At 50.1% G+C, this 26,495-nt stretch overlaps 2 protein-coding genes and 1 non-coding gene across 4 annotated transcripts in view; 1 reads left to right on the forward strand and 2 right to left on the reverse strand.

Annotated features, from left to right (window-relative positions):
- The window catches only part of SSH1 (slingshot protein phosphatase 1), a 61,784-nt gene extending 57,992 nt beyond the window's left edge, over positions 1 to 3,792 (reverse strand). For both annotated transcript variants that reach the window (XM_069496799.1, XM_069496801.1), the window contains exon 1: positions 3,637 to 3,792. In XM_069496799.1, the coding sequence (XP_069352900.1) occupies positions 3,637 to 3,705 (69 nt within the window). In that variant the 5' untranslated portion in view covers positions 3,706 to 3,792. The remainder of the gene's footprint in view (positions 1 to 3,636) is intronic.
- A 4,455-nt stretch (positions 3,793 to 8,247) lies between these two features.
- LOC138401998 (U6 spliceosomal RNA) lies at positions 8,248 to 8,353 on the reverse strand. The gene has a single exon (XR_011236592.1). It is a non-coding gene; the product is annotated as a U6 spliceosomal RNA (small nuclear RNA).
- Positions 8,354 to 10,327: 1,974 nt separating this feature from the next.
- DAO (D-amino acid oxidase) lies at positions 10,328 to 26,010 on the forward strand. Its single transcript, XM_069497413.1, has 11 exons — positions 10,328 to 10,454; positions 15,283 to 15,485; positions 16,543 to 16,657; positions 17,843 to 17,919; positions 18,584 to 18,649; positions 20,394 to 20,448; positions 21,570 to 21,674; positions 22,880 to 22,962; positions 23,903 to 24,020; positions 24,702 to 24,800; positions 25,481 to 26,010. Exons 2-11 carry the CDS (start codon positions 15,292 to 15,294, stop codon positions 25,610 to 25,612), a joined length of 1,044 nt encoding a protein of 347 aa, XP_069353514.1. The 5' UTR covers positions 10,328 to 10,454; positions 15,283 to 15,291; the 3' UTR covers positions 25,613 to 26,010.
- The last annotated feature ends 485 nt before the right edge of the window (positions 26,011 to 26,495 follow it).

Raw genomic sequence — 26,495 nt, forward strand, 5'->3', positions numbered from 1 at the left:
TGCTAACTGAACGCTTCCTATCTCGTGCTGTTCACCCAACACACTCTTTTAGCCCATAGCTCTCAACTTTCCGGAGTTGTTCTGGATCTTATCCTGTTTTTCTCTTTTAAGGGGAGGGGGCTATGTTTTAAGAGAGTCCACTTCCTCCGTCAAGCCAGGCAATAAGAGCTGAGTGATGAAGACCATTAAAAAAAAAAAAAAGAAAAAAAAAAAACCATCCCAGGCAAATCTCTGCACAATGGAAGGGGGCCAGGAATCGGGGCTATCTGTCTGTAGGTCTCCAGAGCTCCTGGTGGTTCTCAGAAAGACTTAAATGTTTAATATGAAATGTTCTAGGCTACTGGCTTACTTATATAAATGAAAGAAAGGGATATTGAATGTTTCTAAAACCTAAAAGGCCAAGAGGGTGGGCTCTGAAAGTAACTGTGACCTTTTTTTTTTTTAAGAGAACACTGAAATGAGAACACACACACACACACACCCACCCCCAAACAGCTCTGCACTGCTGGGACTTGGCATGTTTTGTATGTTACACAGAGGCGCCCACTGAATGGGCAAGAGAAACCTGGAAATCTGTGATGGCCAGGACAGATGCGAGACTGATCGAGGACAGAAATGAGGCAGATGCCAATGGTGACGGGAAAACCGTCAAGAGCTAATGCAGGGAAGGGTCTGGGCAGCAAGGGACACCCACCAGGAGGTGGCAACTTCAACCAAGAATGAGTATACCAGGGAGCGCCGGAGTCCCTAAACTGTATTAAGACAGCGAATGCATGGATCACACAGGGGCCTGCACGCAAAGGTGTACACAGGTGGCCAGGCCAGTCGTTCTCCGGCTTCCCACCCGACACCGAAGGAGAAGTGGAAAAACCAGGAAAAGCTTTGCTAACCACAGGGCCACCAGCTCCTGTCCTGCAGCGAAGCACCAAAAAAACCCAACTCACGACAACCACAACGAACTTAGAAGAGGATGTTCAGTCTAACCTAGTGGCTCCCAACTGGGGACAAGTTTTCACAACAGGGGACACTGGGCAATGCCTGGAGACATTTTTCTGGAGGCTGCTACTGGCATCTAGTGGGTAGAGGACGGGATGCTGCTACACATGCCACGATGCCCAGGACAGGCCCCCACAGGAGAGAACGTTCTGGCCCCAAGTATCAGCAGTGCCGAGGTTGAGAAACTCTGGTCCAACCCCAAAAAAGCACCTGGAGAGCTGCCCATGACAATTAGTCACCTTGAGGGCTTGTCAGAAATAACAATGTTACGATCCATTCCTGAAAATTATTGGTTTATCTATTTTCCTGCTCGGCCTGTTGGCACACAGGAGTTGAGATAAGGTTAACAGGAAAATGACATGTGAGATAATTAAAGATTGGAAAAAAAAAAAGAGGAAGAAAATTAAAAGAGAGAGGAGAGAGTTGCTTTAGGGCTGAGGGCTGTGAACGCCTTCAGTTTCCCACGCCACGCAGCAGGCCCGGCTGTGTCAGGAAACGGCTGCCCTAAGTGTCTCTGACTCATCGAAGAAGTTGCACTTGGATGAGTGAAGTGACCTGAACACATCTGGGAGAAAGCCTCGCCTTCCGGAAGCATCCTAGCCTCTGCTCCCTCGCCGGGCGATGAATGCTGCTGACTTACTGAGGCCACGCGAAAGCTGGTTGAGTTTCACTCTGTGTTTACACACTCATTGGCCCTTAGCAAAAATAATGTCGTCTATCCTAATTGAAAATATGTCTAGCAGAAACCACCCAAGTGTCTAGCAAAATGTGGTACATCCATACAGTGGAATATTATTTGGCCGTGAAAAGGAATGAAGAACTGCCAAATGCTACATCACGGATGAATCGTGAAAACATGACGCCAAGTGAAAGCAGCCAGTCACAAAAGGCAGCATGGTATATGACTCTATTTATATGAAATGCCCACGACAGGCAAATCCATAGAAACAGGAAGTAGCTAAGTGGTTACCTAGGGTTGGGGAGGGTGCAAGTGATGGCTAAGAGGTACAAGGTTTCTTTTAGGGGTGATGACAGTGTTCTGGAATTAAACAGCAGTGATGGTTGCACAATCTTGTGACTATACTAAAAGCCACTGAATTGTACACACTTTAAAATGGTGAATTTATGGTACGCAACTAAAAAATGATAAAACCATACAAATGTTGCCTAAGACAGGAATAGACCAGGTGTAGATAACACAGGGAACGTGGAGTTTAGAATCAGAAACCTCGGCTGAGAGGCTCAGCCTGAAGCCAAGCTCTTCCCTTCATCTCACGTGGTTTTTGTGATGAGAACCTGAGATCCAGTGCATGAAAATAAGCTGTCATCTGCCAGACAGCTACAGAAATGATGCAAGAGAACAGCCCTCCTCTCCGTGGGGAGGAGAGACACCAATGCAACCTAACCTCTCAGTTGCAGGCAAGTGGCCACCATAGTCTTTTGCCTGTGATCAGCGTGCGGGGGGGGGGGGGGCTTCTAGAACCTTCTGTGTGCAGACAAGATAACTCAATAATGGCCTTGGACAGGAGGGGGCTGTGAAGGTGCACTCTGAAAATGTTCCTGCCAGTCCTGGCAAAATGAGGCGGAAGAGCTATACCACCAGGGCCACTAAGCCAAACACAAGTACTCTTTCCTCGGGCTCACACAAACCCCTCCCGTGTGATCAGTTAAACTTCCCCCACTCTCTCCCACAGAGAACGGGCCTGAACAGCGCAGATGCCGGCTGCACCGCCTCCCGGGCCTGCAAAGCTGCTCCACTGGCCTTCTCTTCACGGTGACACTCACTCAGCCTTGCCATGGATATGACTGTAGACTGCAGGCCTTACAGGGAGAGACTGCAAGACAAGAGGGTCAGCCCGCAGTGGAGGGACCTGCTCAGAGGCCTGAGGCCCCGCCTAGGGCAAGCTCCAGGACTCAGAGGGTGCCAGTTCCCTAATTTGCCCCGGAGCAAGAAGGAGCCAGCCAAACATGGTCCGGGTCACACAGACCCGCAGAAACCCCTGCACAGGGTCCCCATGAGATCACAAAAACCCCCGAATGGGCCACAGCCACACGGAAAAAGGCACAGACACATGCACCCCCCTGAGTGATAGTACAGAAAGCATAAACCAGACTCGGCTGCACACACAGACGTGAGACACACAGCCAGCCACACGGAGCCCACAGAGTGACACGGGCGCACCTACAGACAGAACGCCAGAGGCGTGCAGTCGGGGAAACACCTCACACGTCTATAGGGTCACCCCCGCAGTCCGTCTCACACAGCATCACCCTGGCACAGTCCCCAGCAGACAGGTCACCAGCCAGGCACTCAGGCAAAGGGCCTAGACCCGCCACGGGGTCGCAGGTCTCAGAACCCGCGTCTCCTGCAGCCACTCCATTAGGACTTCCAGTCGCACATCCGTCTCACGCCCAGCCAGCCCTGGACGGGGTCACACTGCTCCCACAGTCTCCCCAGACGGGGTCACGCCGCACACACAGTCCCCGCACTGTCACCCCTGGCCCGCTGCCCAGGTCGCTTCGTACAGCGGGCCCTCCCCGCCCGCACAGCCGCCCCCGGCCCCACACAAGCGGCCCCGGCTCGGCCAGCCTAGGCGCGGGCCCGGTGGCCCAGGCCTGGCGCGGCGGCCCAGGGCTCACCTCGCTGTTGCTGGCCGAGGACGAGGCGGCGCTGGGCGTGGGGGAGCGCTGCAGGGTCACCAGGGCCATGGCTGCGGCGCGGCGCGCGGGCGCCGCCGGGGCCTCGAGCTAGAGCCGCCGCCGCCGCCACCGCCGCCCGGGCCGGGCCCGGGGCCTGGAGGAGCCGCGCGCGGGCGGCCGGGCCGAGCCGGGCCGGGCCCGCCCCTCCGCCTGGCGTCCGCCCCCGCCCCCGACCTCCCGCCTCCCGCGCCGGCGCGCGCGGGCCCTGGAGCGCGGAGGGGGCCGCGGGGACGGGGCGGGGCCGCGCGGCGCGCGTGCGCGGGCCCGAGCGGCGCCCGGAGGCGCCGGCTGTGCGGTCACGTCCCCGCCCGCCCGACGCACACGTCCCCGCCCGCGCCCGTCCCTCTGGCCGGGAGACTCAGGGGCGCGCCCGCTGCACAGGCCGGGGACACTGAGGCCCGGCGGTCGCGCAGGCAGGCTTGTGCAGAGACCAGGAAGTAAAAGACAGCCTGGCCACTGCGCCATGATCTCCTGCAGGCTGTCTCTGCAGAAATTCACTCCTTCATTCGTCTACAAATCATTTACTGAGCACCTAGTATGTGCCAGGCATTGAGTATAAAGCAGGAAGCAAAATAGATTCTGCCTGCCCTCGGAGGCCTGATTGTACAAAGGTTAATCAAATTACTAGGCACGTTTAAAAAAAACTAGTTTACTAATCTTTTTCAATGAATTATTTCTGTATGTACAGGAACCCAGCCCACTATTGGGGTGGAGATGGGGGTGGTCAGGGAAAGCTTTCCAGCGCAGGAAGGGAGATTTGCTGCGAGGCCTGAACAGTGGGCCTAACGGTGAAAGGAGGGGAGACAGCTCTCCAGGTAGGGGACACAGCAGCCACCAAAGCCTGGACACAGGAAGGAGGCTGTCACCCAGAGGCCAGCGCCCAGGGAGGGGAGGAGTGGTGGGAGTCAGGATCTGCTCTGGAAAGATCGCTCTGGCTGCTGCTTGGAGAATGGACTGTGGGCAGAGGGGTGGAGGGAGACCAGGCAGGAGGCTGCTGCTGTTGTCCTGGGGAGAGATGACCAGTATGGGGATGGAGAGAACGAAGTGGAGTAAGATACAGGAAGCTTGTCTTTTATCCAAAATCCCCTCCTACACCTCTACATGTTGCCCACACGATCCCAAACACAGTGGTCCAATCCTGCACGCCATCTTAGCAAATCAGTTTTTTGGAAACCCCCCAACCTCCCGGATCCTTCCCCCTCCCTCCCCCAGGTCCTGAGGCTGTGACCTCCTCCATATTCCAGGGGTTTGGCCCTCAGTGCTATGCATGTCAGAGGTGGTTCTCAATGGGGCACACTATAGCCTTTCTTTGTGGGAATGTTTTTGGTTATCTCACTGATGGGGAGGAGAGAGCTACTGGCATTTAGAGGGGAGGAGCCAGGGATGCTTTAGCACTGGATGGTCCCCCCCCAAGAAGAATTTCTCCCTTCCCACCGGACACCTATTAGGGGAAAAAGCCACTTGTAATTATCTGAGCCAGAACCTAACTCCACTCCATATATCAACACGCAGTATTTTTCACTGAATTTTCAGACATACAACTATGGTGAAATAGAGGGAAGAACATACTTTGTTTTAAGAGCTTTGTCAAGAATTGTTCACCATTAGGGAAAATGAGGTTTTGGATGGCAACATCACTCCTAATATTAGAGCAGCCAACCGAAGGCGCCTGCATTTGTAGCTGTGATCTAAGTAGACAGACAGCCATCCTTATTTAGCACTTACTCCAAAATGTCACATATAACGCAAAACTGTGGACAAAATTCAGTTGAATAGTGAACATCTCACTTCTCAAATCTAAACGAATTTATTGTAAGTCGTCACAGCCTTCTGAGACTTTCCTATTTCCTCTTAGGGAATTGAGTTTGAACATTTATATACATTGTAATACATTTCATTACATTACATTGCATTGACTGTGTCCTTATGATTTATGTTTCTTTTATGTCTGCTTGACATTAGTTCTCAAATGTGAGTGTTTGAGAATCCCCTGGAGAAAACACAGACCCCCCCGCCTAGGAGGAATCATCTTCTGTCCCACAACTAACTCTTGCCAGACGTCACCTCCAAAAAGCCGTTCCAGTCCCCTAGCCAGTGTCATTTCCAGGATCTCATTGTCTCCATCCTGCCCCCCAAAACTCAGCCAGCATCACTCTGCATTGTCATAACGTATAGAGCCAAGAATGGTTCCTAAGAAAAGCCTCAGGGGTCGTGCCGGGACCAGAATGAGGGATGCAAAATGTAAGGGGGGTACTCCCAAAACTCAGTGATCAAGATAAATGATATTTTATTGCAACATTGTAGAAAATCAAAATTAATGCAAAAAAAAATCCACGATGAACAAAACATCAACATTTCAAATGAAAACAGAATCAGTACTATCTTACTGATTCTTCCTTTTGCCTCAGGCTCCAATGAGGATCAGCAAGGCACTTTCATTGATCCTGTCTGAATTTGATCCAGTCTTTATTTAAAATTTTGGTCAGGCCGGGCGTGGTGGTTCAGGCCTGTAATCCTAGCACTCTGGGAGGCCGAGGCAGGCTGATCGTTTGAGCTCAGGAGTTCGAGACCAGCCTGAGCAAGAGCAATACCCTATCTCTACTAAAAATAGAAAGAAATTACCTGGACAACTAAAAAGTATATAGAAAAACTTAGCTGGGCATGGTGGCACATGCCTGTAATCCCAGCTACTCGAGAGGCTGAGGCAGGAGGATCGCTTGAGCCCAGGAGTTTGAGGTTGCTGTGAGCTAGGCTGACACCACGGCACTCTAGCCGGGGCAACAGAGTGAGACTCTGTCTCAAAAAAAAAAAAAAAAAAAGAACATGGTAGCACAGAAGCCATAAAGGAGAAAAAAAGATGATAGATTTGACTACAGAAAAGTTTTAAAACCTTTGTATGACCAACAAATTGGGGAAAATATTTGCCACAAAAGGATAAGACACATACATATGAAGAGTTTTTTCAAATGCGTGAGAAAAATAAGCCAGGCACAGTGGCTCATGCCTGTAATCCCCACGACTGCAGAGGCTGATGCGGAACCCAGCCATTCGAGACCAGCCTGAGCAACATAGTGAGATCTCATCTCTACAAAAAAAAAAAAAAAAAAAAAAACCAGTAATAATTAGCCAGGTGGGGTGGCACGCATCGGTACTCCCAACCACTTGGGAGGCTGTGGCAGGATGATCGCTGGAGCCCAGGAGTTAGAGGCTGCAGTGAGCTATGATGACACTGCACTCCAGCCTGGGCGACAGAGAAAGACCTTGTCTCCTTAAAAAAATGTCACCTTGTCCAGAGGTTTCCCTGACCACTTGCCTCAACAGCCTCCTCCATCACTCTGCCCTTAGCCAGCTTTGTTTTCCTCGCAAGACCTTTTTGAGCTTGTGTCCTGCGTAAAAAGGATGCCACTGTCCTACAGTCATTGTGGAAAGAGGCTCAGGACACATCATATTGTGTCATAAGTGAAAAGAGTAACAGGAAACGGCATGGATCACATGATCTCATTTTTGTCGCCTTGGTGTGTTTATGTTAATATTTGGAGATATTCACCCAAAATAACAGCCCCTGTTTCCTGGTGGTGGGACTAGTTGCACGTGATTCTTACTGTCTTCTCTGCACCCTCTGCATTGTATAAATTTACCGAGGGCATCTTGATACTTGGGACAGTTACAATAAAGCTAATTTTGTTTGAGAAAGAGGGAGTAGGGGTTAAGCTGTTATTCTGTAACCTCATCCTCCTCTCCCCCAGAGAATTCTCCAGATAAATGATGCTTTTGCCCTGGCCTGAGCATATTTCAGAGCTACCAGGTGGCCACCTTGTTTATCAACCATCTGGTGGGATAAGAAGGACCCCCAACTCTTACACCTCCAGCCAAATAAACAGAAATTGCTTCCAAAGATCTAGGGCCTCTGATTATTATGATCAATGAACTTTGAACTTCATACTAGTAGGGCCTTGCTCCCACCAGGATCTCTGAGTGATCCTATGCCCCTGTGGGACTTGGGGAAAATCCCTTTCTCTCTTTAGGCCTCAGTTTCTCTAACTGTAAAATGGACAGATCAGTGTTTCTCAACTTTTTCTTTTTCTTTCTTTTTCCTTTTCTTTTTTTTAAAAACTAATTTCCCCTTCTGATAAAGATAAAAATCTCACATCCTTCCTGGGGGATATCTTCACCTTATCCCAATAGCCAAAAGACTCTGTGGAACTTTACTTTCTGTAGTTTGTAACATGAAAACAATAGGCGTCTCCCAACCTCATTTTCCAAAGCTAACTAATAATATTGAATACACAGCACAGGACCCCGCCCCCCCACAAATAGGATTTTTTATTGGTCACTATTAAAAGTCTAAATTTTAACCAGATCCTTGGATTAGTGATTCATATCCATCACCTCGTTAATCTTTAGGACTTGTCTCGTCCCCAGTAGCTTCTCCAGAACCTTCACTTCAAAGCTCCATGAGTTTCCCCAGTGCAAACTTGGGCTGCTTCTGGGTTTTTTACTTTTCTAACAAAAACGTCAGTCCTGGAGAAGATAAATAGATTGGCAAGCCTTAAAAATATGGGATGCTTCACGAATTTGCATGTCATCCTTGCACCGGGCCATGCTAATCTTGTCCGTATCGTTCCAATTTTGATACAGGTGCTGCCAAGGCGAGCGCAGCACAGGACTTTCTGGAGCCACAGCCCATCTCCAGCCCTGCCGCTGGGGAGTCACTGATGGCTGGGGCCCTTCTCTGGCTCTCAGTTGAGCTCTTTCCTGTGGTGGCTGAGTGCCCCAGCGCTGGACACTGATGGCCTGGGGTGAGGGTCGTTTATTTATTAGATCTGGCAACCCTAACCTGGGTTCAGATTTGTGCCTCTGCTTATAGGCAGTGTGACTGTGAGCATGTTCTTTCTTTCCTTCTCTTTCTCTCCCCTTCCTTCCTTCCTTCTCTCCTTCTTTCCTTCCCTCCTTCCTTCCTTCATCTTCCTTCCTTCCATCCCTCTTTCCTTCCTTCCTTTCCCTCCTCCTTCCTTTCTTATTTCTTTCCTTCTCTCTCTGCTTCCTTCCTTTCTTTCTTTCTCCCTTTCTTCCTTCCTTCCTTTCTTTCTTTCTTTCCTTTTCTTATTGTGTCAAATCCATTAATCCTAATTTTAAACATGCAGCTTGATGAATTTTTGCACATGCATATACTCCTGTAACCACCACCCAAATGAAGGGGCTTGTTTCCAGCACCCCAGAAAATTTTCTCCTGCCCCTTCCTGGTCAGTGCCTCCCCCAGAGGTAACATCCTCTATTACTGCCAATGAGTTTTGCCTGCTCTTTTGAGTTTGTAACAATGGAAGTATGCAGTACGGGCCTCTGTGTGTCTGGCTTCTACTTCTCAACATAGTGACTAAGATTCATTCACGTTGTTCAATAGAGCAGTATTTTTCCCTTTTCATTACTGTATAATATTCCATTGTATGATATATATACATATATATATATTTTTTTTCACATGAAAACACTATGATTTTTTTTTTATCCATTCTCTGGCTGATAGACATTTGGACTCCTTCCAGTTTAGAGCTGTGAACATTCTTTGGTTTTTGGTTTTTTTTTTTTGAGACAGAATCTCACTCTTTCCCAGGCTAGAGTGCTGTGGCATCAGCCTAGCTCACAGCAACCTCAAACTCCTGGGCTCAAGCGATCCTTCTTCCTCAGCACCCCCGAGTAGCTGGGACTACAGGTGCGCACCACCACACCTGGCTGATTTTTCTGTTTTTTGTAGAGACAGAGTCTCGCTCTTGCTCAGGCTGGTCTCAAACTCCTGGCTTCGAGTGATCCTTCCACCTCAGCCTCCCAAAGGGCTGGGATTACAGGCATGAGCCAATGCACCCAGCCTTTGCATGCATTATCTTATTTCTTCTTCTCCTTTTGATTTGTTGACGCTGAAGGTAGAGTGGTGGAGGCTGGACTGTCAGAGCTAACCCAAAGGGTGCCTCGCCCAGGACTGGTTGGTCTCTCTTTCTGGGCCTCAGGCTCCCCGTGTGTACCGTGAGGTGCCTGAAGATCTCTGGGCTCTCACCATCGCAGCTCCAGGTCTAGCCCTGGCAGAAGAAGGGCCTGGAGTCCTGCCGCTTGTGTCTCTGGGAAACCAGAGCAAGCAGCCACACATCCTCACGGCCCAAACAGGCGTCACCTCGAGTCTCTCCTTGGCCTCGTGTACCCAGCGTCCCAGAATGGCATTTGGGCTGGCTGGCTGGCCCTGGGAGTCCCTGTCCTGTGCCTCTGGCCTGTCTTCAGGGCTGACCACCCCCTCCCTGCAGGCCAGGCCCAGAGTGGCACAGGGAACAACCAGACCCTCCCCCAGGGTGGCAGCGGGAAGAGGAAAGAAAGGGAATGATCTCCAGCTGGCCAGAGAGACGGACCTCCTTGTGCCCATCGGCCCTCCAAGACCGCCTGCCTGCCCTCCCCTCCTCCCCTGAGGCCTGTCCACCGGGGCGCGAGAGGAGCCAGAAAAGTCAGGCAACTTTTCAGGGACTGGGAGCCAGGGGAGGCGAGGTCTCCCGGCCGGCCCCGGGCCAGTCCCTGCGGGCAGTGTGGTGCCCGGCCCCACCCCTCAAGCTGTGCCCTGTCCGCAGCTTCAGACTTTGACCCTGCACTCCAGTCCCGGCTGCCGGGCAGAGGGGCAGAGAGGGCTGGAGACAAGACACCCCAGAATCAGGAGCCCCCCTCAGGAAACAGGAGTCTGCGTCCCGGCAGCTTCTAGTTTCTGCAGCAGTTGGGCGCCTCCGGTGAGTGGCTGATGCACCTTTGCCCTGGCGTGGGGGTGGGGGTGGGTAGAAGCTTGACATTACAGGAGACAGCAAAGGACAAACCCAGCCTCAGGCAAATGTCCAGCAGAGAGATGAAGCTCCAGCTTTGGAATCAGGCAGGGGACCTCGGGTAAGTGACTTCCCCTCTCCAAGCCTCAGTTTCCTCATCTGGAACGCGGGGATCATAACTCACCTCTCATAGGGTGAAACTGAGTATTACAAGAGGTGGTGAATGCAAGTGCTTAGCACAGAACTGGGCACATAGCAGGTTCTCCTAGTTATTTATTTTTATGGGGACGTTCATAGCCTGGTTCTCGAGCTTTTAAAACCTCTGTTCCATCTTTAAAGATAAACTCTGAAAATACCAACGTCCTAAGAAGTAGCCATGTGGTGCAACCAGGAAGAGCTGATAATGGTCAAATGCCTCACCCAAGACTCACTGATTTTTTTTAGAACGAGACTTTCGTATTCTTGGCGGTGTGCATGGAGCAATCCAAGGCACCAGCGGCCTCAGGTTGCTTTCTAGGGGACAAGGGAGGGTCTAAGCCAACAAACACGAGACTGAAAGACAAGCAGAAAGTATGCAGTGCCAACTTATTGCCGGCTGCCTAAATATTTTTATGGCGAAGTGCAGAAAGCTCCGCTAGAACTGGGGCTAGATCCGAATGCTGTCCCAGACTGATGGTGTAACCCTGGGGAAGTGTCTTCCCCCCACTGAATCTCAGTCCCTATCTGCAGAATGAGGATAATAACCGCTCCCAGCAGGTAAACAAAGCAGTTGAGAAGATTAAGAGGATTATGTCTGTGTTGCATCTACATGTGTCTAGCAAGTGGCAGAGGCCAAAATACGTTCGTTCCCTTCCTGCTCCCTGCTTACGTAGATGTTATAATCACGCACACACACATACACAAATATAATAATGCCAGCTGTTTGCATCTTCTAGGATGCATACTCCATGCATGCTTGGTTGGAGCAATGCTGTAAAACAGAGAACTGCAACACTAATAAAAACATTAGCAACAACGAGAACATGTCTGACTTCATAACGAAGCTGCGTGCATGCAAGTCCAGAAATCCAGTAACTACATGCATGAATGATTTTACCTGAGGCTGAGTCTGTCGGAGCCTACAATCTGGCTCCTACATCGAATGAGAACCTTATGCACTTATATTGCACTCTAATGTACACACGCACACGCGTGCACACACACACACAGAGTTGCTATCATCAGTATCCAGTTTGGTTCCTATAGTGGTGTTTTTCAAAAAAGGTAAGGTAATTGACTTAGGACTCTCTTTTATTCTTTTCAATTCTATTCCCACCAACACAGTAAAAAATTCCTACAAACGTTGCATTTTATGCTGTGGTCTGTTTTTTTTTTTTTTTTTTTTTTTAATGCAGGACTCTGAAACATTGGCTCTTGGCTCTTTCTCTTTACCTGTGTGACCCTTGGATTTTTCAAATCGTGTGATCTGCCAGCATAGCGTGGTATTTGAGCACATAGATTTGTGAGTCAGGCCCAGGCTGGACTCTGCTTCTCACCGGCCGGGTGTGTGTCTGCAGCTTTCACGTGTCTGAGCCTCAGTTGCTTCATTCATGAAATGAACATGATAATGACCTCTGGGGCTGTTATGAAGATTACACCAGATAATGCACGTGAAGTTCTTAGCACAATGACTGACATATACTAGGAGCTGAAAAAATAGTGGCTATTGTTGTTACCTCCATATGGCCAGTTCTTTCTTTTTTTCTTTTTTCTTTTTTTTTTTTTTTGAGACAGGCTCTTGCTCTGTCGCACAGGCTGGAGTGCTGTGGTGTAATCATAGCTCGTTGTGACCTCAAAGTCCTGGGCTCAGGTGATCCTTCTGCTTCAGCCTCCCAAGAAGCTGTGACTATAGACACACACCATCATGCCCTGCCAACGCTTTTTATTTTTGTAGAGATGGGGTCTGGCTGTGTTGCTCAGGCTGGTCTCGAAGTCCTGACCTCAAGCGATCCTCCTGCCTTGGCCTTCCTGAGTGCTAGGATTATAGGCGTGAGCCACCGCGCCTGGCCGCAGTTCTTTTCTTGACTCAACCTATTCCTGCCTTTCACAGAGACTTTTTAACACCAAGACCCCAGAAGCCTCTTATCACAACCTCGTGACTTTGAGTCACTTCTCTTTCCTGGGGCTCAGTTTCCCCATCAGTATAAGGACATGTAGCTCATCTTTAAAGTGTTACACACTGGAGAAACTGAGTCCAGTGCTATATTTGTCCCTCTTCATCTTGGCCCGTTGGTTCTAGAAGTTGCCACCAGTCATGGCCCCGGTGTTGCTCTGGGTGCCCCTTCGTGCTGTTCCCTTGGGTGTGTGCCACTGCTCCTCACCAGCTGGTTAAGGGAGACGCTCGTGTGACAGCTCTGCTTCTGTGCAGGTCTCTTTCTCCCTGTCCAGAAGCTTCCTAAGGGTTTTCAAACCCTCTTCTCCTACCTCACGCATTCCTGTTATGTAAAAGTCGCTCCTTCTTTTCTCCTCCCTTTGCTGCTTATCTAGGTGACCTGAGGACGGAAAAAGCACAGGCTCTGGGAAGGACAGACCTGGGTTCACACCCGGCTCTTCCTCCAATTCTTGTTATGACCTCAAATAATTGACCTTGATTCTCCGAGCCTCAGCTCCTCCTGTGAATTGGGAACAATCATCCTCACTGCTGTCATTTATGAGCTCCCAAGCACTTTACAAACATTTGCTCTTTCCATCCTCATAAGAACTCCATTCATTCATTCCTCTGTCCATCCATTCATCCATTCATCCATTCACTGAGTCCCTGCTATGTGCCAATCACTGTGTGGCTCTGGGGTGGGGAGACAACAAAGCTGGGAGCTCTGTTCGCCCTTAGGAGATTATAGAAGACGAAAACGAGGCTCAGTTGGGATTGGCCAGCTCATCCTGGTTTGCCCGGGACTCGGGGGCACTGACTTTTAGCCCTGAAAGTCTGCATCCTGGGAGCACCCTCAGTCTGGGCACACCGGAGAGGGTGGTTACCCTCATCTGGTCAGCTTAAGCGACTTGTCCAGGATCCCACAGCTGGTGTGGGCCAGAGCCAGGCCGTGAACCTGGGTGTGTCCGCCCCACACTGCCTCCTGGATCCATCACAGGGAATTTGGAAAATACAGGAAAGCCCTTTCTTCTTTTGCCTTCTCGTTATTAATGTAGGAAAGTGGTCAGCTCTCCAGAAATTATGTAGAGACAGTCAGAAGGCCCAGAGAGGGCAAGTAACTTGGCCAAGATCACACAGCCAGCCAGAAGCAAAGCCAGGTCTGACCCTCCCTTCTTCCTTTCTCCTTCTGTACACGCGATGATGGTTTCCAACGTGATTTTCAAAGAGCAAGGAGACAGAGGAGGCTCCCATGTACTGAGGGCCTACTCTGTGCCAGGCACTGTACCAGGAACGTGTGCTAAGCTTCTCGTTTAATCCTCAGGGTGACCCTGTGAGATTAGGGTGACCCCCATTTTACAGATGACGAGATTGTGTCTCCAGAGGCAAAGTGTGAGGAGGAGGGATAGGAGGAGGACAGGGTCCCTGAGAGGGTCTTCCCCCCACTCTCCCGGGATGGAAGCTGGGAGGAGAATTGTCCAGAGGAACGATACCTTTGCATTTCTTGGTTCTACCTCCAACTTGGCTTCCGAAACCACAGCGGAGTCCAGTTCTTGTGGGCTGGAGCCGTTCCCCCCCCTTTATAAAACTAGGCCGTGTTGAGAATGTCCTGCTGTTCAGAGCCACAGGCCCGAGAGAGTTGCCAGGAGCCAAGATCCGTGGGAGGAGAGTTGTGAGTAAAGAGGAGGGAAAGTTGAATTCGGCTCTTCCGGGCACAAACAGTTCTCTTGTTCTGCATCAGCAGGAGCCGGCGGAATATCTCCCTGCTGTGCGGGCCCAGGCAGCTTCAAGGTCAAAAGCTGCCAGGCCTCCTAAAGTACTAAGGGCCCAACCAGGCCAGCACCCCAAGGCAGGCGGGGTTCTGAGGCCAGACACTGCGTCTGACATGCATCCGCTAGCTGCCGGCCCGGCACACAGTAGGTGTACAATTTACTCGAATAGAAATTAAATCCCAGTGGCACCCCTTACTGGCTGTGTAAGGGAAGTCATTTCACCTCTCTGAGCCTCAGTTTCCTCATCTGTAAAATGGGTCCAATAACAGCGGCCCCTACCTCATTAGAATGTAGGAAGACTTCAATGAACTAATGCATGTGAAACACTTAGCACTGGGCTGGCGCACGGTAGATGCTCCACAAATGTCAGTAAATCACCCCTTTTGCACTGGGCAAAGTTTTTTACATTTGACATCTTGTTACATCTCCCATTGATCCTCTAAAGTATGGGTTATTAGAGGTTGAAGCTCTGAAGCATCTTGCTCAAGGTCAACGGCCAGTAGGTGGCAGAGCTGAGATCTGAGATGTGAAGCCAGAGCCCCTTGTTCCAACAACTGAGACCGCCCAGCCTGCAGTCTGCCAGGTGCTCTGCTGGGTCTCTTACAGTCTCAGCCTAGGAATGGGGTGTCTGGGGAGGCTCCCCAGGGAAAGCTGCGTCACTTACCAGCTGTGTGACCTTGGGCAAGTCTCATGGTCACCTCTCCATGCCTCAATGTTTCCATTTGCAAAATGTGAAAAATGATAGTCCCCCACCTCCTGGGGCCATTGTGGGGATCCAGTTGTAGAAAGGGCTTGGCAGTATCTGGCACTCTCAAGCCTTCAGTAGACGGTGGCGATGGCGCTGATGATGATGGAGTTGATGGTGATGATGGTGTAACTCCACGTTTCCTTCCCGCAGCTTGGCACGATGCGCGTGGTGGTCATTGGAGCCGGGGTCATCGGGCTGTCCACTGCCCTCTGCATCCACGAGCGCTACCACTCAGTCCTGCAGCCACTGGACATGAAGGTCTACGCGGACCGCTTCACCCCGCTCACCACCACAGACGTGGCTGCCGGCTTCTGGCAGCCCTACGTCTCTGACCCCGGAAACCCACAGGAGGCGTGAGTGAGGGTCACATGGTGTACCCTGGGGGGCCCCTGGGGCTGAGTCTGCAGAGGGGGCTCCCCCCATCAGATTTCCCCCCATCAGGTTTGCATCGCCAAGAACAAGCTGCTTAGGGAAGCTCTGGTATGGCGTGACATAAAGGAAATACACATGTTCAGCCCCTACTGTGCGCCAGATACTGTGTGCTGGGAGGCTTTGTCTCCATTCTTCCCTAACCTGGGTAGCTGTGAATTCCGTATGCACTGGTGAATCCAGGAAACTTCTAAGGGGGTGGATCAATGCTCAGATTTATCAAAGAAGTTATCGCCTGCTGCTTCAACAAATGAACCCCCCCCCAATGAATAATGGCTCAGACAGAAGCCTAATCCTCACTCCCATAAATTCCAAAACCAATGTTCCTGATCAGAAGGCTCCTTCCATCTCATGGCTCTGCCATCCTTCTACATGGCTTCCAAGGTTGCCTCAATGTCATTCTCATGGGCCAGTGACAGCAGAAGGAGAATGTAGGACCACATGGGCAGAGTCTTGAGAGTCCATTGGCCAGAACCAAGTCACATGGCCATGCCTAGCTGCAAGAGAGTCTAGGAAATGCAGTTGTGCTGTATGCCCAGGGGGAAGAGGAAAAGTTTTTGGGAACAGCAAGCTGATGTCTGCCATTGGTGTTTACAGTGGGGGGTGCCTGGAGCCAGACTGAACCGTGTGGTTCACAGTCCCCAAAGCCTGGTTAAAGCTTTCATTGAAACTCATTAGCCATGTGGTCTCAAGCCAGGGTGCACTCCAAATGGTTGTGATGGAGCACCCTGTGTTTGCCCTCTTCCCTAACCTACTGATGGGGGAATACTGGAAAGTTTGGAAGAGGGAAGACCTGTAGGCATTTGGGGCATTGTGAGAATGTACAGGGTGGATTTCTGGGATTGGGACACAGCCTCACCAGCCTCACCAGCCTCTGTGATTATTAACTCCATGATCACAGCCCCATGCCAGCTGACCTTCTGAGATTTTTCCACCCAGCTCAAGGCATTTGGTGACCAAGACTCTTTGTGATCCTTTCAGGGACTGGAACAAGCAGACCTTTGACTATCTCTTGAGCCACGTCCACTCTCCCAATGCTGGAAAAATGGGCCTGGCTCTAATCTCAGGCTACAACCTCTTCCGTGAAGCCGTTCCAGTGAGTGAGGCGTCCTTCACCATCAGGGATGAACGGCCTGGGGGTGGGGGGATAGGGGGGACAGAGCCTTGATCACAGATCTGGGTGGGGGCCCTGAGTCTGGGGTGTACTTTAACAGACTCCTGGGTTCACAACAAGTTTACCTTAATTTCTATTTTTGCTTTTATAAATTATTTTTGTTTCAAATTTTGCTGTTAAATTGGCAAAGAACAGAGAAGCTTCTGGTGCCCAGGGGGAACTAGCTTTTGATGGGTTTGGCTAATAGTCATACATGCGCACACTTGGTGCTGCAGCCAAAGCTTCCTTGTGCCCCTGAGGTCCCAGGGCTTTTATCAAGGTGGAATTAAACACTCATCGTGGCAGAAACTGCCAAAGCACTTCTCATATGCCAGGCCCTGTCCTAACTACTCTACAAGTAGTAACTCATTTCATTCACACGATGACCAGGAAGTGCCGTTCTTTCCCTCATTTGACAGGTGAGAAAACAGAGGCCAAGAGAAATAAAGTAAACTTTCCCAGGGCCACCAAGCTCTCAAGTGGCCGAGCGGGGGTTTGAACCCAGGCAGTCTGTGACCACATGGTGCCCAACATGTGCCAAGAGGACCAGCACGGCCTTGGGGGACGTGCTCAGACTGCTTGGAGAGGGAGGGTGGTCCTGCTCAATGCCCAGAGCCCTCGGTCAGCCCTCAAGGTTTATGGGACCCTTGGTGCTGTGCTAAGGGCTTCATCCACATTCTCTCTGTCACCTTTCATGGGAACAATAGTGATTGTCTCGTCCTTGATACAGACAAGAAAACTGAGACTCAGAGAACTCAAGGTAGTAAGTGGTGAGGCTGGGGTCTCTACCAGGTTGTCCCACCCTAGGCCCTGTTGTGTAGTGGTGGCAGTGGCTAAGTGTAGTGGTTAAGACCACACTGTGTGGGTTCAAATCTCAACTCCACTGTTTATTAGCTGTGCAGCCTTAGGCAAGTTATTTAATCCTTCTCATCCTCAATTGAGCCATCTGTAAAATGGGGATAAGAATAGTATCCACCTCAATGGCTTGCTATGAAGATTAAATGGATTATTATAAGTGACCTGCGTGGCACAGTGCCTTACGCATAGTCAGCATTGCAGAATTTTTTGTGACTGTCATTATCGTTGACTTCTACCTATCCCTGTGCCCCCTCTCTCCTTCCTCCTCAGGACCCTTTCTGGAAGGACACAGTTCTGGGATTTCGGAAGCTGACCCCCAGAGAGCTGGACATGTTCCCCGATTATGGGTGAGGTTATTGTCACAGTCAAAGGGGACTGAGGCGCCGCAGTTCAGACAGACTTGTCCAGAAGGTGGCAGAGAATGGAGGCACCCAATTTCCTGTCCCTTCCCAGGTCCCTTCCCAGGCCTAGAGCCCCTGGTACCCTGGCTTCCTGGTGCTCTGCCCTTAAGCGAGGCCCCTCAAACTGGGCCTTGGGCTGGGGGGACGGGGGTGGGGGTAAGGGATGTGGAATCACAGATCTCAAGCCCAGAAGCTCCATATGAGGAAAGTGAGCTTCAGAGAGGCCAAGTGACTTCCCAAGGTCACACAGCCAAGTGACCAAACTGGGATTCCAATCCAGTCCGTGTGGCCCCAAATCCCTCTCTTCCTTTCTCTACAGCCTGATGCCTTTTCGGTTCTCCCCTCACCCCACCCCACGCCCGAATCCCCTCTGCAAATGCACATCCAGCCTCTACTTGCATACCCCAATGTCAGGGATGGCTTTGTCTGATAGAAACCTTTTCCTTGAATTGAGCTGAAAGCCACCTCCACCCTTGAACTTCACCCAGTGGTCCTGGATCTACCCTTTGGGAGCCCATAGAACAAGACTGCTCCCACCTCCATTCGGCAGCCTTCAAATATAGCTCTGATTTTGACCTTTATTCCCACCTTTTGTCTGCCGTGACTCTAGCTATGGCTGGTTCAACACAAGCCTAATTCTGGAGGGGAAGATCTATCTGCAGTGGCTGACGGACAGGTGAGATTTTGAGCTTCAGTTTGAGGAAGGCACCTCCCAGGGACCAAGCTGTAGCAGAAGGTGGTTCATGTTGACCAACCCCAAGGGTTGAAGGAAACCCTTAGGCTACGTGCAGGAGCTCTCCTTGGTCCTGATCACCACCGTGCACGGAGGCAAGCGGCCCTGCAGGAGCCATGTGATAACTGTCAGCAACCTCACCCAAAGCCCTAATGTCTGTCTGATAGTTTTAAATGGATTCTCTTAAGTTTTCCAGATATGTTTACATCATCTGCAAAACATAAATTGCCTTTTATTTTTATATCACTTTTTTTTTTCTTCTCCAGCTGCTTTGGCCAGTATCTCCTAAACGATGTTAACTCATATAGGTGATGGTGGATGTCCCTGTCTTGTTCCTGACATTAATAGGAATCTTGCAGTGTTCCAAATTAGCAAACATTAGCTTGCAAGATACATTGATAGTTATGTTCACATACATTTATATTAAGGAAGATTCTATATATTTCACATATATTACTATCTCATTAAGATTTTTAAAGATCTGGACTGGATGATGGCTTTTATCAAATGGCCTGGGGATATTTCCTAAAACACAGATTTCATGACCCGGTTTTATACCTCCTGAATCAGAACCTCTGGGATAGGGTTCAGAAATTTGCGTGTTTTTTTTTTTTTTGTTTTTTTTTGTTTTTTTGTTTTTTTTTTTTTTAAACAGGGGTCTTGCTGTGTTGCTTGGGATAGAGGTAGTGGTGTGTGATCATAGCTCACTGCAGCCTCACTCTCCTGGGCTCAAGTGATCCTCCTGCCTCAGCCTCCAGAGTAGCTGGGACTACAGGTGTGTGCCATCATGCCCAGCTAATTTTTCTATTTTTTTGTAGAGACAGGGTCTTGCTCTTGTACAGGCTGGTCTTGAGCTCCTAACCTCAAGCAATCCTCCTGTCTCAGCCTTCCAGAGTGCTAGGATTACAGGCATGAGCCACTGTGCCCCAGCCCAGAGATTTGCATGTTAAGAAGTTCCTTGGGTGATTCTAATTATCAGCCAGGTTTGGGCACCATGGTGCTAATAATGTCCATTTGTCCTAACTTTGGGATGCTTATGACTCCCGTCCAGCCTCTTCCAGGGAAAAAAAATGCTCCCAGTTTTTCTATCTTGAGGAAATCAAGTAAATGAAATAGTCCTGAGGGTATGCTTCAGCTTGTATATGGTTTACTTCCCGTCTTTGGATGTTTCTACTGTATTTCTAATAGTGACAGATAGTTTTCCTCTGAGACATTTAAAGGGAGAGGTGGCATCCTCAGCCCACCTCCCTCCTCATGCTCTGCTTCTGACAAGGGGGCATTTGACACTGGCCCATCCCTGCACCCCCTCCACCCTGAATCTCGTCCCCTGTGATATTACAAAGCAATATGGTGGCAGTAGGAAGTATTTGGGAGCTGCAAAGGCCTGGGTTTGAGTCCCAGCTGGGTCGTTGACTCACTATACCGCCTTCAGCAAGGGCCTTCTCCCGTCTCCATCTGCCCCAAAAGGGGCTTGGACCATGTCAGATTTCCCAAGGGACATTTTGGGGACCACTGGTCCAGCAAGGTGCTCATGCACTGATTTGACTACACAGTCATGTTCTCAAGGAGCATCCTGTGGGACTAACGTCCACAAAGTTTCTTTGGGCAATGTCCCCTACGCCACTCTCTTGAAGGGATGGAGCAGGGAACTGAATACTGGGCTTTTTGATGTGTCTTATCATCCCAGGTTAACTGAGAGGGGAGTGAAATTCTTCCAGCGGAAGGTGGAGTCTTTCGAGGAGGTGAGCAGCAGGGCTGCGGGGGGCGGGGGGTGAGGGCAGGGAGGAGAAGAAGGGAGAGTCTCTGCTTCCTGCTGCTGGGTCAGGGGCCTCTTTCTGAGGCTCCCAGGGTCCCCACAGGCCTATCCCAGATTCTAAGTCTTTTCTCAATCTCAGGAAGACTCAAGTATTCTGAGGGAGGAGGTCTGTGCCTTAATGTCGGTGGTAGGAACAAAGGAACAGTGGGATCATGGTGGCCTTAAGGGGCTGACTTGTATCTGAGCTTCAGTGAGTGTTAGGCTAGAGAGCTGGCTTCCTTTTCCCAGCATCAGCTGCACTCCACTCCCAAGGTCCCAGCCACTTGTTTGCTTCTACTGACACCTGGGTTGGTGTTCTGCAAAGTTCAGCCCTCCTCCGAAGCACCATCACCACCACTAGTAATGACAGTAGCAACTGCCACCACCTGGCACGATGTGCCAAGAGCTTTGCTGTATGACTTCATTCAGTCCCAGCTCCTAGGATCATGCTTGGCACATGGAAGGGGCTCAGGACACGTAGCTATTAGTATTATATAATGAGGTCTTACCTGTTCTGGTCAGGCCCTGATGAACACTGGAAATACACGGTTGGCTCAGATGTAGCCTTCGTTCTCAAACAACACTGGCTCATGAACAGTAATAGTGCCTTGCAAGGTGTGTGTCCCATGACCGGTCTGTGACAAGAGTCACTGGAGCTGGGCTGGGGAGCTTGAGTGCTTGAGTATCTCATACATAGAGCTAGGGGTTCCAACGTGTCTTCTGCAAATGCCTTGGCAGAGTAGAAGGCAAGAGAATGAAATTATTAATAAAAGGAGTCAGAGGAGGAAGAGAACTATCTCTGTTTCCCTTCTGACTTCTTCTGGGAGGTGCCAAGCTTCCCCCGTTCCACAGAACTCCATTCCAAGCAGTTTTCTCTCCCGAGCTGCTCGGGATCCTCATAGCAGACTATGAACAGGCGTCATGCTAGAGGCAGGCGAGCCTCACAGAGGGCTCATTGAGAACCTCTCTGCCATTCCCCAGGGAGCAGGCGGCTACTGGGTGGAGGGGGGGTAGCGAACGGGGCATACCAGGGTCCTCACTCCATCGTCCGCCTTTGGTTGCTGCCAGGTGGCCAGAGGAGGTGCGGATGTGATTCTCAACTGCACCGGGGTGTGGGCAGGGGCGCTGCAACCAGACCCCCTGCTGCAGCCAGGCCGGGGGCAGATCATTAAGGTGAGTGTGAGGGTGTGTCCTCTGGCTTTTTTGTTTTCTTATTTTGGTTTTGTTTGTTTTGTTTTTGAGATAGGGTCTCAGTCGCATGTCCACACTGGAGTGCAGTGGCGTCATCATAGCTCACTGCAACCTCAAACTCCTGGTCCCAAGGGATCTTCCTGCCTCAGTCTCTTGAGTAGCAGGGACTATAGGCAGGTGCCACTATGCCTGGCTATTGTTTTTGTATTTTATATAGAGATGGGGTCTCACTATTTTGCCCAGGCTAGTTTGGAACCCCTGGCCTCATGCAATCCTCCTGCCTCGGCCTCTGTGCCCGATCCCTCTGCTTTTATTGATAGGAAGATTGTTCTCTGTGTTTATTTCATTTCCAAAGACAGTGGACAAATTGGGAACATCTATTAGAGGAGACCCACCCCACCCCCCACCGACTTAGAGCATTGACATGTTAAAGAAACAAGGACCAGGGCCCTCCCTATCCCCCGTAATGTTCTCTTTGTGTATGTATGCTTGTTTTTATGTGGAACTATTGTATAAAAATAGCAAAGATTTATGGAGTGTTTACGAAGTGCCAAGCACAGCCCCAAGCACTTATTGTATTAATTTAATCCTTACCACAACCCTTTGAGGTGGGCACTATAATGTCACCATCGCCATCTTACAGATGGAGAAACTGAGGCGTAGAGGAGTTGAGTGACATGCATAAATCCACGCAGTAGTCAGTGGTGGAATTGGGATTCGAACCCAGGCAACCTGGCTTAAGAGCCTGTGCACATAACCCTCAGTCCATGCCTGCCTCTCACTCTGTGTGTGCATGCATGTGGGTGCATGTGTACATGCGTGTGCATGTGAGTGTACATGTGTGCATCCATAGGTGTACAGGTGTGCGTGCTTGTGGGGGGGCGTGTGTGTGTTACTGATGGGGGCTAATGTGTATACGTGTTCACACATGTGTGCTGAGGCTTTGCTGTGGACACGTGGGTGAGGCTGTGCAATGCTTCAGGGAGCAGGGGTGGCTCTCAATGAGGGTGGCTCTTCCTGCAAGAGGCAAGCAATCAGGTGCAGACTTGAGCCACGGGGGTCATGAGAGGACCAAGGAACCAGCCTTGCCACTCTTGTCAGAACATCTAGCCATAGAGGGGAGCAAGAGCAAGGGGAACCCATTGATTCAGCTCCCCTGACAAGACCTTCCTGTCCTGAACCAACAGGTGGATGCCCCTTGGATGAAGCACTTCATTATCACCCATGACCCAGAGCACGGCATCTACCAGTCCCCGTACATCATCCCAGGGTAAAATCTGACTGTTCTAGGGCAGAAGAGGGGGCACCTTCATGCCCTCTTTATGCCTCTGCTGCCTGCCCCAGGCTCCTGGCTTGGTTCCTGCAGTTGTTTTCTTCCAGTGCTTTTTAAGTGAATTTGAGCAATTAGATCCCCGGGAAAGCAGGACTCAGCCTTGAGTGAGCTCTAGCGTGAACATCCTTTTGGATGACAGTAGTGGTAATGCTGGTCGGGGATGTGATGGCAGTGACACTATTATAGAAGTGGTGTGAATGGCAATAATGAGAGTGGGGATGGGAATGGTGATTGGGCTTGATGGCGATGACAATATGAATGGTGAAAGTGATGATACCAGTGAAGATGGTGGGGTGTCGATGGGATGACAATATCGTTGATAGCAGAATGGTGGTAGAAGAGATACCATTGTTATTGATGGGGAAGGCAATGTTGATGGGGTGGTGATTGGCATAGGATGGTAGAGTGGTGATATTAATGGGGTGGTGGGGTGTTGATGAGGAGATCAATGTTGATGATGGTGGTGACTGGGAGTGGGGATGATGGAAATGACACTATAATTGATGTTAATAGTGTGGCAGAGATGACAATCTCAAGGGCAATGTTAATGATGTGGCTGGACTGACTGCCTCAATGGTGATGTTAATGGCGGTGGTGAAATGGTGAATGGAGTTGACAGTGATGACATGTTAATGACAGTAGTGAAGATGATGTTGTTGATGGAGGTAACAATATTGATGGTAACGTTAATGGTGGTGGAAGAGTCGGTGGTTAGTGTTAATGCTGATGACAATGGCAATAGAGGTGGTGATGATGGCACTAGCAGGGATGACAATGTTGATGGTAGTGGTGCCCTAGTAGAGATGGTGATAAGGGTGAACATTCATCTCAAAGGTTTTATTTTCCTTCATCCTTGACACTCCTCGTTTTTATCTAGGATCCAGACAGTCACTCTTGGAGGCATCTTTCAGCTGGGGAACTGGAGTGAACTAAACAGCATCCAGGACCACAACACTGTTTGGGAAGGTTGCTGTAGACTGGAGCCCATGCTGAAGGTAAGGTGTGCAGTGATATCAGCGTCCTAGACCAGGGTCCTGGCAGCTTGGTTATGAGGACTTGAGAATGGAAGATACCACCACTGGGACAACTGGATAAATTAATTCCAGCAAGAGACTATGGCATACACTAGAATTTGACAATGTACAGGGAAATCCTTGCTATGGGCTAATGAAACCTATCTGGCTATGGCTAAGAGTTGCTCCCTCCTAAGGTGACATCCCCCAAACAACTTAGTCTGTCTTCATGAGGAGTGGATGTACTTGTTGCAGAAATCTCAGTTTTCACTTTTGCCTACTAGTGGTGATGACGGTGGTGACAGTGGGGGTGGAAGTGGTGGTTGGTGCTGATGGTGATGAAAATGCTGAGAATGGTGACACTGATGGTGACAAGGTGGTGACCATTGGGAATACTATGGCTAGTGGCTGATGATAATGGTGGTGGTTGATGAAGATGTGGGTAATTGATAGGGTCGGTGGTGGGGTGGTAGCAGCAATGGTAATGATGTTGGTAGCTGATAGACATGGTCATGGTGGTAGTGGTGATTAATAAAGGTGACTGTGATGATGCTGGTGTTGGTGGTGATGGTAATGAGATTCTAAAGCTAATTGCCTACCACCTAAAAATGGCAGCAGGAAAAAAAAAATTCAGACATGAGTTACCTGCACTTTTTGTTCCAGGATGCAAGAATTATTACTGAATGGACTGGCCTGCGGCCAGTACGCCCCCAGATCCGGCTAGAAAGAGAGCAACTTCGCATGGGACCTTCAGACACAGAGGTATGCTCTCCTGGCAAGGAAAGCCATGCTCTCCTCTACCCCTAAGATGTTCTCTGGCATTTCCAGAGAACAGTCATGTCTGACCTCAGGCTCCACACAGCCTCCCTAGTAGGCAAGGCTAACATCCCCTACTCTAAAAATGGGGAAACTGAGTCTCAGTGGTGGTAGTGGACCTGCTCAAGTTTCCACAGAAGACAGCACCTGGGTTTGGTAAGGTCTGTGATTGAGTAGAAGGAAAATGGACACTTACTGGACATCTATTTGTGGCAGGCACAGCAGCAAGCCTATGACATGGAGGACCTTATTAAATCTCTCCTACGGCTCTTTGGGATAGGGACAGTTCTTCCCATGCTTCAGATGAGGAAACTGAGCCTCTGAGAGGTGAAGTCTCTTGCCTAAGTCAGACCACTGGTGGGGGACAGGGCCAGGGTATGATTTGAATTTGACTCCAGGGCCATTTCCCAGATGTCCATGTTGTGGCCATGCCATCATTTATAAGAGCCTAAGACTGTTCTAGGGGCTCCCACCACCCCAGCTGGGTGCTGACAGAAGCTCAGGTGGCACCTGGCTTTGCACAGGACTCTTTGGGAAGCTCCTGAGTCTTCCAGGACAGAAAAGCTTCCCCTACCCTTTCTACTGTCCCTCCCAGACTTGGCCACCTTCATTCTTTCCTCTCCTAGGTCATTCACAACTACGGGCATGGAGGCTATGGGCTTACCATCCACTGGGGCTGTGCCCTGGAGGCAGCCAAGCTCTTTGGGAAGGTTCTGGAAGAAAAGAAGTTGTCCAGAAAGCCATCATCTCACCTTTGAAGACCCCAGTGACCACAGCCCCAACAAAGACTCCCCACTTCCCTTGGCCAACTAATCAACGTGCTCCTCTATAAGCCACTGCCTACCCCTCACTCCAGCCCCGTCTTCTTTCTGCAAAGAAGCATGATGTGAGAGGAAATCAATTCCTGGAGAAGAGCTCAGCCCAACCCGGGGCCCTCTCTGATCACTGAGGTCTCTCTACCCTCTCTGAGTCTGACATTATGAAGAACAGCTAGAGGGCTTTTAGTCCAAGAGTCTTCACAAGAAAGGCTAGCTCAGAAACTCAAAGAGGACAGCTGCCCAGAGCCACAGAAAATTGAGGATAGTTGAGGCTAAGTAACTTGATTACATGTCATACTAATATATTAAAGGTTCTGAAAAGCTCTGCAGCAAAGACAGCTATCTGGTCTTGTCTAATCCAGTGCTGCCCAAACCTATCCGGGCTATGAAAACCTTTTGCCCAGAGCACCAGGGAATGCCATGGAACACGTTTGAGGAAATGGGGTAACAGATCTTGTTGTAGGAGGTTACACATAGAACTGGGATTGGAGGAGGAGGAGGAGGAGGTGAGGCATTGAACTAAGTAACACATGATGCCTGGTCCACATTCAGGACTCCAAATGGCATCAGTTATCCACTGAGTGGCCCCGTGGCCACCAGGTGACCCTTGAGGAGGGGTCCTCTGTAGGGATCACTCCACAGGGAACCCCTTCATAGAGAACTGTCTTAGTCCATTTTCTGTTGCTTATAACAGAATGCCTGAAAACGGGTAACTTATAAAGAAAAGGAATTTATTTCTTATAGTTATGGAGGCTGAGAAGTCCAAGGCTGATGGACCACATCTGGTGAGGGTCTTCTTGCTGGTGGCGACTCTGCAGAGTCC

Source organism: Eulemur rufifrons, chromosome 21 (assembly GCF_041146395.1).
Source record: "Eulemur rufifrons isolate Redbay chromosome 21, OSU_ERuf_1, whole genome shotgun sequence".
NCBI classification, from domain to species: domain Eukaryota; kingdom Metazoa; phylum Chordata; class Mammalia; order Primates; family Lemuridae; genus Eulemur; species Eulemur rufifrons.